This window comes from Orbicella faveolata, unplaced genomic scaffold (genome assembly GCF_042242905.1).
Source record: "Orbicella faveolata isolate gen_17 unplaced genomic scaffold, um_ofav_v1 contig_47, whole genome shotgun sequence".
NCBI lineage: Eukaryota > Metazoa > Cnidaria > Anthozoa > Scleractinia > Merulinidae > Orbicella > Orbicella faveolata.
In genome coordinates this window covers 959,024-971,487 of record NW_028301577.1, presented here as the reverse complement: position 1 = coordinate 971,487, position 12,464 = coordinate 959,024, and the positions used below count along the sequence as shown (strand labels likewise).

The following is a 12,464-nucleotide window of genomic DNA, read 5'->3' as shown; positions in this document are numbered from 1 at the left end:
TGTTGCAGGAACGTGTTTACAGAACTGTATTAGTGTTGCAAAGCTGCATTTATTTTATAAAGAAATCAATGACATAGTGACAATAACCTTAGAGAGCCGAAATGCACAAATGAAGAAATTTATCTATATTCATATATTCTATTTCACACAATCTATTTTTTCTTACGGGACGAAATAAATAATAAAAAAAAAAAAAACAGAAGAAAAAAAACTCGTTTGACTCGTGATTGACTGGAGGTTGACTCGTGACTCGAGGTTGAGTCGTGACTCGAGCTAGCGGTTGGCTCGTGTAACGCTACAACTCGCAGGCTGTCGACTCTTAACCAATCCCCTCGAAGCTTCATCACTCTCGTTTACTTCGCCACCTCTTGGCCTCCAAAACAAAGCACTTCCGCCATCTACGTGGGCTGAATAATTTCAAGTTTTTAATATTTAATGTCCATGAATATTCTTCTTATTAGACTCTCAGGATTTTGTGTAATTTTAAGCCTAAAAATATAAATTTTTCGAACAGACGCACGGCAACATGAAAATAGAATGTTGTCATTATATAACAAAACCACTGTCCAACCCGATTCATTACCAGTCTTTCGAGGACGTGACCAAACCTGTTCCAATCAGGTTCACCACATTCCTACGCAGAATAAAATTACGCATATCCACAATTTCGCCTGACAGTTTTAAGCTAGAAGAAATATGCGTCCTCGGCCTTTAGAGTCCGTAAGTATCTTTGATATCTTTAATCTGTGATTGACATAGCACGATGTCTATGTGACTGATTCGACACTGTTTGGAAGCTTCGACTCCAACGACGGGCAGGAATTCGGTGCAAGTCGCTTCGCTTGAAGCAGCGCCTGAAGTCGCATTCCCCTAGAAAAGTCAAATTGAAGAATTATTTGTTACCAAGTGTTGTCGTTCTGTATAGTTAAACCCTTTCACGCCAGAAACGATTGAATGAATTCGTACAAGCGACTGTACACTTTTTACGATCTAGCTTAGCTATTGAAACAAAAATGAAATCCAAATGACTGAGTGGCAAGTTTGCCAGAATACTTTGTACAATGACAGTGTTGCGCTACAATAATCGGGTCATGTATTCATTGCACTGAACGCGTTGCTGTCTGGGCCGGACTGGTTCCTTTTTGATTGCTATTTTATTTTTGGGCAATCATTTCATTTTGCTGTTGTAGGTTCTCTTGTTGGATCCATCACAGATCCATAGACCTGAAGAGGCTTACAATGAGTACAACGAATTCATCATATCCAGAACAAATAAAACAGAAGGAGATTTCAGAAATTATAATGTCAATCTTCAAACTGACAAAGTCCATTTGACATACACTCTGATGCATGAAAATCAAACCATGGAATTTGTCAAGCAAAAGGTAGGTGGATTGCTATTCTAGAGTAAACTTAATGTGCGATTGCATGAGTCATTGTGAGTGGGGGATACAGAGTTTTTGCCCAATGTGCACTATCCCAGAATACTATTTACAATTCAATACAATTTTATGAATAACTGTATTTTATATGTAAATGCTGATCGCCAGTTATTTTAACCTTTATTTAACCTTTAAACTTTATTTAACCAGAAAGGTTAAATAAAGTCTTTTATTTTTATTTATTTACTATGCAAACAGGTATAAATCAGATTACTGAAAGTGAAAATGTACTCTTGATCCTGTTTACTTTATCTGGCGTTATGGTTAATGTTTGCATTGCACTTGTTTGACTTGTTTGGTTTGGCTGTAGGTTTCTTTGCACTGTACAGTGACATGAGGCAGCCCAAGGCAAAGCCCTTTAATTCTCTGCTGGATTTGCTTTGTTTTAAATGGAGATGACATGATGATAATTGAATAATTTGATAATAATCGCTAATGAAGAAACTATATGAATTACTCTTTGAAATATGTTTATTACTTTGTCTATCCCTAAATTAGAACAACAAATGAAGTAACTTTTCCAAAACAATTACTTGAAGAGCATCCCTACAACACTTAAATCCCGGTTTCTCCAGAATAAATATAAAGAAATTCTGCCCCACTGTTATTGGATGTTACTATTGGAATGACCTTCCTTTATCTATACGTAACTTAGCAACTAGAAAACGTTTTAAAAAAGCACTCTTCCAGTATTATTTTGCTCAGTATTAATTAATTCATACCCCTTCCGCTCCTATGTTAAGTTAACTTTTTTACCCTAATTATTATTGTCAATTAAACGAGGGCATCTAATTAGCTTGCTATATTTTTGCCCTTTTCCACTTCTCCTCTTACTTGTTTACTTTATATTTATCTTTGTAATTTTAGAATGCATATACAGGCAAAAAATAGATAAATCCGACGTTTCGGCGACATCTTGGTGCCATTGTCAAGGGAAACTAATTAAATATGCGATTTCAAGAGTAACTAAGAGTTCAGAGTTTCTAATTTGCATAAGTTAGACAAAGACTTTAGCACGAACTGAGTCTGATTGTACATTTAAACACGGTCGTAATTGTTTAATGAGTAACATCTCATTAATGAGACAATCAAACTTCTTGTGGCATTTTTTCAACATGCTAAAACAATTGCGAAGGTCATCCGGAATCCTGCCTGCGTGTCTATTATCATAGTGATTACGTACTGACGAGGTCTTGCTTCTATGTCCATCAACGCGTACGGACAGATGGCCACAGGTGTAACCGACATAACCAGCATCGCACTGGTCACACTTGAAGTTATACACAACGCATTGTTGATCAATGAGCCGAGGCTTAGGTTCGCTTGTCGGGAACTCCTGGGCAATCTTGTGGCTCGTAAACACTGGTTGAACACTGGTCTGCAGCTTCACACTGAGATCTTTCAACTGTGTCTTCACGATATTAGCAGACTCCTGGTCTTTAAAGGGTATGACAACCCGAGTAGTGTTTTCTGTCGTAGATCTGGACCATAATGAGGGCTGGTCAGCAACCTTTAAATTTAGGAAGGTTTTGACAGTGGAGTCAACAAGGTGCTTGGGATATTTCAGTTTAGAGAAAACAGACTTCAGTCGTTCGCACTCCTCAGTGAAGTAGGACCATGATGAAGACAGGCGATGTGCGCGATCGAGCATAGTTGTCAATAGTCCGTGCTTGTACCTATTATCGACATGACTGTGGTAATGGAGAAGCAGACCACTGTTTGTTGGCTTCACAAACACTTTAGTTTCAATACGAGGCGCTCTGTTTAGGAGTTGAGTACCGAGAAAGGGAAGCATTCCATCATTTTCGACCTCCATAGTGAAGTTGATGGCGGGGTGAGCGTGGTTGAGGGTGTTAAGAAAGTCCCTAGCTGTAGACAAATCGGGCATCACAGTGAATGTGTCGTCAACATATCGACGATAGTAGGGTGGCAGCTTGCCCTCAACATCTAATTTCTCTTCAATAGACGACATGAATACGTTGGCTAGCAAGGGCCCAAGGGGGGACCCCATCCTACTCCGTCGATCTGTTCATACAGGGATCCATTAAATTGGAAAAGCTGCCCCTTGGTGGCCACACCCAAAAGATCAATAAGGTCTTGCTTTGAAATGTTGTTGACTCCACTGTCAAAACCTTCCTAAATTTAAAGGTCGCTGACCAGCCCTCATTACGGTCCAGATCTACGACAGAAAACACTACTCGGGTTGTCATACCCTTTAAAGACCAGGAGTCTGCTAATATCGTGAAGACACAGTTGAAAGATCTCAGTGTGAAGCTGCAGACCAGTGTTCAACCCGTGTTTACGAGCCGCAAGATTGCCCAGGAGTTCCCGACAAGCGAACCTAAGCCTCAGCTCATTGATCAACAATGCGTTGTGTATAACTTCAAGTGTGACCAGTGCGATGCTGGTTATGTCGGTTACACCCGTGGCCATCTGTTCGTACGCGTTGATGGACATAGAAGCAAGACCTCGTCAGTACGCAATCACTATGATAATAGACACGCAGGCAGGATTCCGGATGACCTTCGCAATTGTTTTAGCGTGTTGAAAAAATGCCACAACAAGTTTGATTGTCTCATTAATGAGATGTTACTCATTAAACAATTACGACCGTGTTTAAATGTACAATCAGACTCAGTTCGCGCTAAAGTCTTTGTCTAACTTATGCAAATTAGAAACTCTGAACTCTTAGTTACTCTTGAAATCGCATATTTAATTAGTTTCCCTTGACAATGGCGCCAAGATGTCGCCGAGACGTCGGATTTATCTATCGTTAGTTTTTGCCTGTATGTGTTTATCTAAATCATTGTTGATTAGAATTTTAGAATGGAATAAATAAATAAAATGCAAAAAAATTGAAAAAGCAATTACTGGTAAGAACAAAATCTGTGGTTTGTTAGATTCATGTGAAAGGTGAGATATTGTGTTTCAAACATTGTCAGGTTGGTATATACTGGCTCTTGGGTATCAACATACATACATATAGTGATTCATACTCAGGCACAGCTGGCCCAAGCTGAAACTGTGAGATGATCATCCTATGTAACAGCAGTCACGTCAAAAATTCAAGAATTGTATTGGAATATTTACAATTTTAAGTCTCAGGAAGGAGAAATGTCGCAAAGTGTTTGAATGTTAAAAGGCCTAACTATTGCAATTTTTGCCTTGACTCAGGTATTGTGCAAGATAATTATCTCACAGCTTAAGCTTGGGCTACCTGTCACTTAGAGGACGTTTCTTTACCATTATTGTGTGTTAATTAATTAAGTGGCCAATATAGTATTAGTCTTATCAGAGTTTATGCATGTCATTCATTCATAATGACTTTCAATATTGTTATTTTCTAGACAGAGAAATGGAGCCGTCTAGACAGTCATAAAATGACAATCATGGAAGCAGTGCATCTCTTGGATGCTTTGGTAGATGAAAGTGACCCAGACACAGACCTACCAAATTCAATACATGCCTTTCAAACAGCAGAACGTATCCGTTCTGTCCATCCAGACAAAGACTGGTTCCACTTGACAGGTCTTCTTCATGACCTAGGAAAAGTCATGGCTTTGTGGGGAGAACCTCAATACTGTGTTGTGGGAGACTCTTTTCCTCTTGGCTGCAAGTTTTCAGAACATATAGTCTTCCATGAGACATTTAAAAACAATCCAGACACAAAAGTTCCAGAATACAGGTATGTCAGGCATTTGTTTTTTTGGATATGCAGTGGCCTTATTGTTAGTGAGCTCGACTCCAGATTGAGCAGTCTGGGCTCGAGCTCTGGCCAGGGACATTGTGTTGTGTTTATGGGCAAGACACTTTTACTCTCAAAGTGCCTCTCTCCACCCAGGTGTACAACTGGGTACCAGCGAATTTAATGCTGGGGTTAATCCAGCATCCCATCCAGGTGGAGTATAAATATTGCTAGTCACTTCATGCTACAAAAACCAGGAGAAGCTCCAGCCTGATCAGCCCCTTGGCTCATTTGCAGACTTTACCTTTTTTACCCAGACATTTGATTAAATGATGCACATGTACGAGGGGTTTCAATAAGGGCCAGGCATTGTTCAAACTGACTGGCTGTGAGGGTGATTTTCCTGCCGGGTTTGACTATCTAGAGGAAAGATTACTTTACAAAGAAGTTCAGTTCAAAGTTTTACCTGCCTGTGAAAACCAGTCACCAAATCCTGCTGAAACCATCATTAATGAAAACCTGGATGTTCTTGTTACTCATTCCCCTCCCTTTTGAGCACAGTTGGTGCACTTCTATTTACATTGTATCAGCCTCAACTTTGGGATCTAACAGGTGAATTCTCATTTCAGTTATATTTGTTATTTCTTATACATTTTGCAGCTCAAAATATGGCATCTATGAACCAAACTGTGGCCTTGACAAAGTCACAATGTCTTGGGGACATGATGGTATGACAGTTCTTTATTTTTGATCTGTTTACTTGGGTGTTTATTGTCCCCTTATTCTACTTCCCTTGTCAGTGCATATGCAAAAGAAAGCTATAATAAGCAGTGCTTTATTGCAGAACTGTTTGTTATGGTGTCTAATGTGTGAATGTCTAACTAACTGCGTATAACTGCGATGATCAATCATGTCTTTGTAAAGGCTCTTGTCTTTCATGTTATCTTGTTTGTGCTAAAATATTTTGCAAATTGAATTTAGAGATTTGTTTCAATTTCAAATTTGAGAAGAGCATCTAAGTTAGGTTCAGTGAATTTACCTTCCTTTTGTATGAAGATAATGCTGTTAAATCCTACATTTTATTACAAAGCTGTAAATTAGTATGATTGTCACAGTTGTACAGTATTACACATCTGAAACTGTTTACCTCATAGAGTACATGTACCGTGTTCTTACTGGAAATAACTGCAAGCTACCTTCAGAGGTAAAACAACCAACAACATTTTAAGGTTACTGCAGATAACTCCTTCAGATGCCTTCTAGGAAATCTGCTGTACCCATATTATGTTTAATGAACATAATTATGATAAACTTTACATTACTGTAAAGTCAATGAAATGTTAAATGTGAATCACCATTTGAAAACACTTGGCTTTGGAAAGATTGCACATTAAGTATGGTTACTACAAACCTTCGGAGGGCTACTTTAGCCAAATTTTCTTTTTTTCAACTAAATTAAAGTTCATTATTTAAGGTAACATTTTCCAAAAAGAGTGCACATTAAGTATGGTTACTCCAAACCTTCGGAGGGCTACTTTATCCAAATTTTCTTTTTTTCAACTAAATTAAAGTTCGTTATTTAGGGTAACATTTTTCAAAAAAAAAATAAAACAAAACATTAAAACATTAAAACATGCACGAGTTATTGGGAAAAAGAGATTTTTAAATATAAGATAATCCCCAAAAGCCATGGACTCCTCAGCGACCTTTTTGCAGCAAACAGCTTATTACCAGGAGATCCTATATCAAATACTTTCAATTTTAGATTTCATGTCAAGCAAATTAATGCAATGATGTGGTACTGAACAAGAGTGGCATCAAGTGATGTCGGACTTACGTTTCTGAAAAATGATCGAGGTTTTTGTCACCAATAAATATAAATTAAAGAATGAAAATATGAAATTTGATGTTTTTTCTGCAAATTACACTGTTAATCATCATCATCATCAATCTTTATTTTAAACACAATATCTTATCATATAAATGGTCTTCCTAGGAGTCGTGTAAAAAATCACATAAAGAATGTATTAACTATATTAACAGGAATACATTAATTACATTTTAACTAACGGGGAAGCAGGGATCAGTGGCACAGTGGCATGGTGAGAGTGCTCGGCTTCCTCTCTAAATGTTGTCATTTGTTTATTTATTTATTTAACAAACTACTTAACTGAGAAAGGTAACGTGAAATAAAAACCTAATACATATTAAAGACCTCCACTAGTGGAGGAATAGAGCCTACGAAGCTGGGGGGCTGCAACCGCAGTCACATCCCAAGGCACTAGAACACCCGACTGGCCTGCCCAACCCGCAACCAAGTCACAAGCCCCCCCGCGCCAGGCCCCCTTCAGGCACCCATCACACTTGAGCCAGATAGCTCAGTGGAAAAAAAAAACTGCTGAAAAAAAGGGGGAATAGGGAGGGAATGCCGAGAACCGCTAAACTACTATAATAGGCCCTTTGAACGATCCGGTCACATGATACAAAATCACACATGCTGGTGTGCAAGTTGCACAGTGGGACTTCCAAAACAGTGCAACTTGTACCAGTCCACCTGAACCTGCCTTTGTTTTGGAAGTCCCGCTGTGCGACTTGCGCACCAGCAAGTGGGATTTTGTACCATGTGACCGGATCGTGCAAAGGGCCTATTCAACTGAAAAATGCCATGCTAACAGAGCAACAAACACACTGCAAGCACATGGGACAACGCAGGTACTAACCAAGAATACCGCTGGACAATGTCAGCCCCAGGGCTCCCACAACCATATGACTGCTGCAAATGCTACAGAAAACAGACGGCCAAGACGCTAACAAACGTCTAGAAAAATGCTGTTGACCAGACTAGCTCCTAGTCGTTAACTATGTTAAATTCCATTTACCGGTAACTATATTTAAAACTTTCTTTAACCATTGACTCCCAGAGCTTTTTGCCAAAAATGCATGTTTTGGACATTTTGGAGATTTTCAGACTGGATATGGGCCAAATTAGCTCCAATCTACTCAAAAAGGCATTTGCAACCTGGCAGCATGTCTTTCTTTCCACTAGCATCGCGTTTCACAACATTTTTGCTTGGGCATGTGCAGACAAAGTAGGCTGCGGTAAAAGGGAACTTCCAACAAAGTAGGCGGCGATTTTCGCCGGTTGCCAGTTTCTAATGAAACCCCTGCACTGCACTGTTTCATGGGAGTCAATGGGTTAATTTACAGTGTATCAAAAATAACCTCTGCCATTCAATATTAGGTTTCAAAATCATTTAAACTATGTGGGTGTCTGATTTCTGAGGGAATCTTGTTCCACAGAACAGAGCCTCTATAAATAAATAGACCACAAAATAATTTTCAAAGAGCAGAATAGCACTTGTCCTAACTGCAGTATTTTAAATGCTCTAATAGAAGAATTTATGTCAGCATAATGTGCGTGAACCCCTTAGTCAGGCTGTGTTAGGTTTTGGAGGGTGTTTTTTTTACTTAATTTCTCCTGTATCTCCAAATGTGTAGCCTGCGAATACAGACAGATTTCGGGCTCTTGTTTCATACCGCCTAGAAACAAAAGTTGGAAATCTGTCTGAGTTCATAGGCTACAAATGTGTTGTTCCAGAAAATATCCATAACCACCCCAAAGAGGGTTATTGTAAATTCCAAGGGAGAGGACAGTTTAAAAATCTACAAAATAATAATGCATTTTTGAAGGAACGTAATTCTCTATGAGGGGGGTATGGATATATTCTTGAACAATTCAACACAGTGTAACAAAAATTAAGAATTTTTCTGGAAGGTTTTGCAACTATGACTTAAAAGGTTACATCTTTGTTTATATCTCTACTCCGACCCTTAATAAATTCAATACTAAATATTTGGTTTCAAGTGATTCAGTTTTGTTAAACTATTCATTTACATTTCAGGCACTCTACATAATCAGATACCACTCATTTTTCCCCTGGCATTGTAGTGGAGACTACAATTACCTTTGTGATGACAAAGATATGAAAATGCTGGAATGGGTTAAAGAATTCAAGTGAGAGACTTACTTCATAAAAATAAAAACTGAGTGCTGCAGCACCTTCAACTACACTCTAAAATGTGCAGCCCACATTTCTAACACTTACTTGAAATATAGAATGAAGTCAGCACTTATATGTATTTCACAACGAACCTCTGCAATAAAGGAGTCTTAACTGACCAATTGTGCCACCATTGTGTGATGACTAGATGCTGCCAATGACTAAATTATATGATAGTGTGTAGTCAGCAGTGACAGTTGTTTCTGTGTTTGACAGGTGGGAGCAGCTGTTTTGTCAATGAATTATAATTATTATTAGACGTATTACTTCCTCTATTACTATTATTATTATTATTATTATTATTATTATTATTATTATTATTATCATTATTATTTACCTTCTAGCGGCAGTGAAGATGTCTTTTTACTTATTTGCAGCAAATTTGACCTCTACTCCAAGTCTGATAGTGTGCCAGATGTTGAGGCTGTGTCACCATACTATGAAGAACTGATAGCCAAGTACTGTCCTGGAGAACTGTCTTGGTAAAAAGACTGCATAATAAAGACCTGATGCACAGGCTACAAATGATATAACATATATATTCAGTTGTATCATGCATATTTAATTATTTTGGATTTTCTAGTAACCTGAGTACAGGGTCAGAAGACCTTATCTGATCTTTTATTAGAATGATACAAATGAATAGCAGAAGTCAGCTGTCATAGAATTGTACAATAAAACAACTCTATAAATAGCTATACAAAGGGTAAAATGAAACTGACTGCACTGAACTAAAATATGGCTGCATGTATTGTAAGTATAAAAATGGGGCGATGAATTTGTTAACAAAATTTGATTTCACTCTTCACCTCAAACATGCAATACCCGGTATTCGAATGAATTCAAGCTCAAAGAGCATTGGGTCAGTGTCTGACTGGCTGGACCCAACAGGCATTTGTGAATAATTAAGAATTTTTTGTTAGTGTATGCATGTTTAAAAAAAGACCGGTCAGTAACATGACACTTTCCATTCACCATCTAAATTTTTGGTTGTAAAGGTGTTTAAAAAGGAAGTGTCAAAAAGAATGATAAGAAATATATTGTTGGTGATTTAAAACTAAAAATTACATCAAACTTGAAAAGTAAGACTTGATGATTTGGCAAAAAGCACTATAAAACAGGAGGTAAAACCAAGTGCTATCTGATAATTCCTCACTTTCATATATTTTTTGCAAAATTATCTATATAGTCCATATATATGGGGTATTTATAAGTTGCTACTTTTTTGTTTAATCTCAAACTTTTTAAGCTCATAATGTAACCTTAGATTACCTGGAAATTTGATCCCTTAAAGGGACACTGCCACGATATATTTGCTTAAAACTGTTATAAATTCATGAAATGGTCCCTAAATTTATGTAACAAGAACTTAATTGGCTCTAACTTAATGATTAAAAACAATTTCTTGAAGGAAGTCTACACTGCAACATTTTTTCAAAATTTCAAAGGTTTTTTGAGCCAAACTTGAACCTTTGAAAAACTGACATCCCGATGCTCAATGATCAATATATGTTTTTGAGATTTCCAAAATCATGCTAAAAATGTTGAGTGTCCCTTTAGTTATGAACTATTTATGTGTGGGTATGTTTTTCACTCTGAATTGGCACTGGGTATTTTGTTTACAAGGAACTACTGACAATTTTTACAGCATCAACACTGGCAAATTTCACTAGCCCTTAAGTCTCAAGTGTTTATGTAAATGGCAGCGAATTCTGTTTAACTGCTGTCATATATTAGAGTGGTGGTCTGAAATGGGGTATCAACTTTTGGCTCAGGATTGAAATAATTATTTGTATTCTTAAGCAATAGAATTGCTGCAGAGTTACTTGGATTGATAATAAGCCGGTAGAGATCAGTGTTTCAATAAAGAATTTCCTAGCAAAGCAATATGCTGGGTGAGCAAATGCATTGTAATGACTGTAATAGTCAATTTGGGTGTTTCTGCATGCCTCGTGTACTTACAGTCTACTTTCCCCCAGTGGTCTTCAGAAGATACCGTTTTCAATATAGTCTCCACAGTTGGCAAAGAGCCCACCTGTTTTGGTCATGATCGTACACTGGCCTTTTGGGTCCTGGGGCCCGTTTCTCGAAGGTCCCGCAAAGTTTTCACACCAGGAAAGCTGTAGCAAAATCTCAAGCCTTATGATTTAGAGCTGTTTTATTTACATATTCTTAATATAAACAGAGATTCCATTCCGTACAAGAAGTTTCAGGCGTATACACCACTCTGTCTTTAACTACTGACTAACTAAAAATGGCTTTTCGGGTCCAAAAAGTTTCCGGCGCTTTCAAGAAACAGGTCCCAGGGCAGGACCAGAGTTTCTCTGGTTTGACTCTGGCTCCACTTCTGATTTTCCATTTTTTCCACTAAAGAGACTTCTGGCACAGGTGAAATTTTCGGTAGTATTCCAACCTTGCCCCCAGGGTCTTATCCCCACAATTTTCAAGAGTGAAGGAGGTTGGTTAAGTACTCTCCCATCCACCAGTAGTACTCGGGGTTATATGCAACAGTCGAAATATAAGGATTTGTATGGGAAACAGTTATTTTCTTTAGTCTAAAATACAAGGGAGTATGAATAAAGATAATTGAAACTTATCCTTGCTTGAAGTCTGTGTTTCCTTGTTCCTGTGAGGTTTCTAGGCCAATTTCCTAAATTGCCAATAAATTATTTGCCTCTGACACCTCATGAGATCAAAAAAACATGCTCCTGAAGCAAGGTAGGTGTATCTCTATTCATTCTCCTTGGAAGATGGATATTTTAGGCTTAAGAATATAAGTGTTTTTCAGGCCAGCTCAGCTTGCAAAAGAGGCGAGAGATGAAGTTCTCACACACTGAGTGGCGGAGGGAAGAACCTGGGTTCAAATCAGGATATCAGATATCACATTTGGTCGTGATCCGGTTTATATTTCTTGCCACCCACCCTAGCCCTTTTGTGCCAGTCTGCATATTCAAGCAGTTTAAGGCCTGGGTCAGAAATGTACAGTGCAATTATGGTTGGGCAGCTATATCTCTTGTTGTATTTGTTTTACCAGGCTGAACTTTCCCCTGATTATAAAACTCCACATCTTGCCTTGCCTTAACATATTATTTTGACCACGTGACATGTGATCATTTTGTCAAAATTACGTAAATTGGTGAATTAGCGGTGAATTTTCATTCTATTGATCAATAAATGAGTGTTTGCGATGCAAATTTAAATTATCTACCTTGCTAGGTTAGGAATGATCTCCCTTGATTTCGTTTATAGAAGATATAAATGATTAAAAGTTGAATT

At 37.9% G+C, this 12,464-nt stretch overlaps 1 protein-coding gene across 1 annotated transcript; it reads left to right on the top strand.

Moving 5' to 3' along the window:
• Positions 1-584: 584 nt before the first annotated feature.
• Positions 585-11,092, top strand: LOC110068071 (inositol oxygenase-like). Its single transcript, XM_089279665.1, has 7 exons — positions 585-720; positions 1,191-1,385; positions 4,790-5,127; positions 5,788-5,855; positions 6,282-6,331; positions 9,030-9,142; positions 9,566-11,092. The coding sequence occupies exons 1-7, from the start codon at positions 697-699 to the stop codon at positions 9,672-9,674; spliced, it is 897 nt and encodes a 298-aa protein (XP_089135791.1). The 5' UTR covers positions 585-696; the 3' UTR covers positions 9,675-11,092.
• The last annotated feature ends 1,372 nt before the right edge of the window (positions 11,093-12,464 follow it).

Coding starts and splice junctions, on each gene's coding strand:
- LOC110068071 (XM_089279665.1), top strand. CDS start 697: ATGCGTCCTCGGCCTTTAGAGTCC. Junction 721..1,190: donor GTCCTCGGCCTTTAGAGTCC/GTAAGTATCTTT, acceptor TTGCTGTTGTAG/GTTCTCTTGTTGGATCCATC. Junction 6,332..9,029: donor ACTGCAAGCTACCTTCAGAG/GTAAAACAACCA, acceptor TTTACATTTCAG/GCACTCTACATAATCAGATA.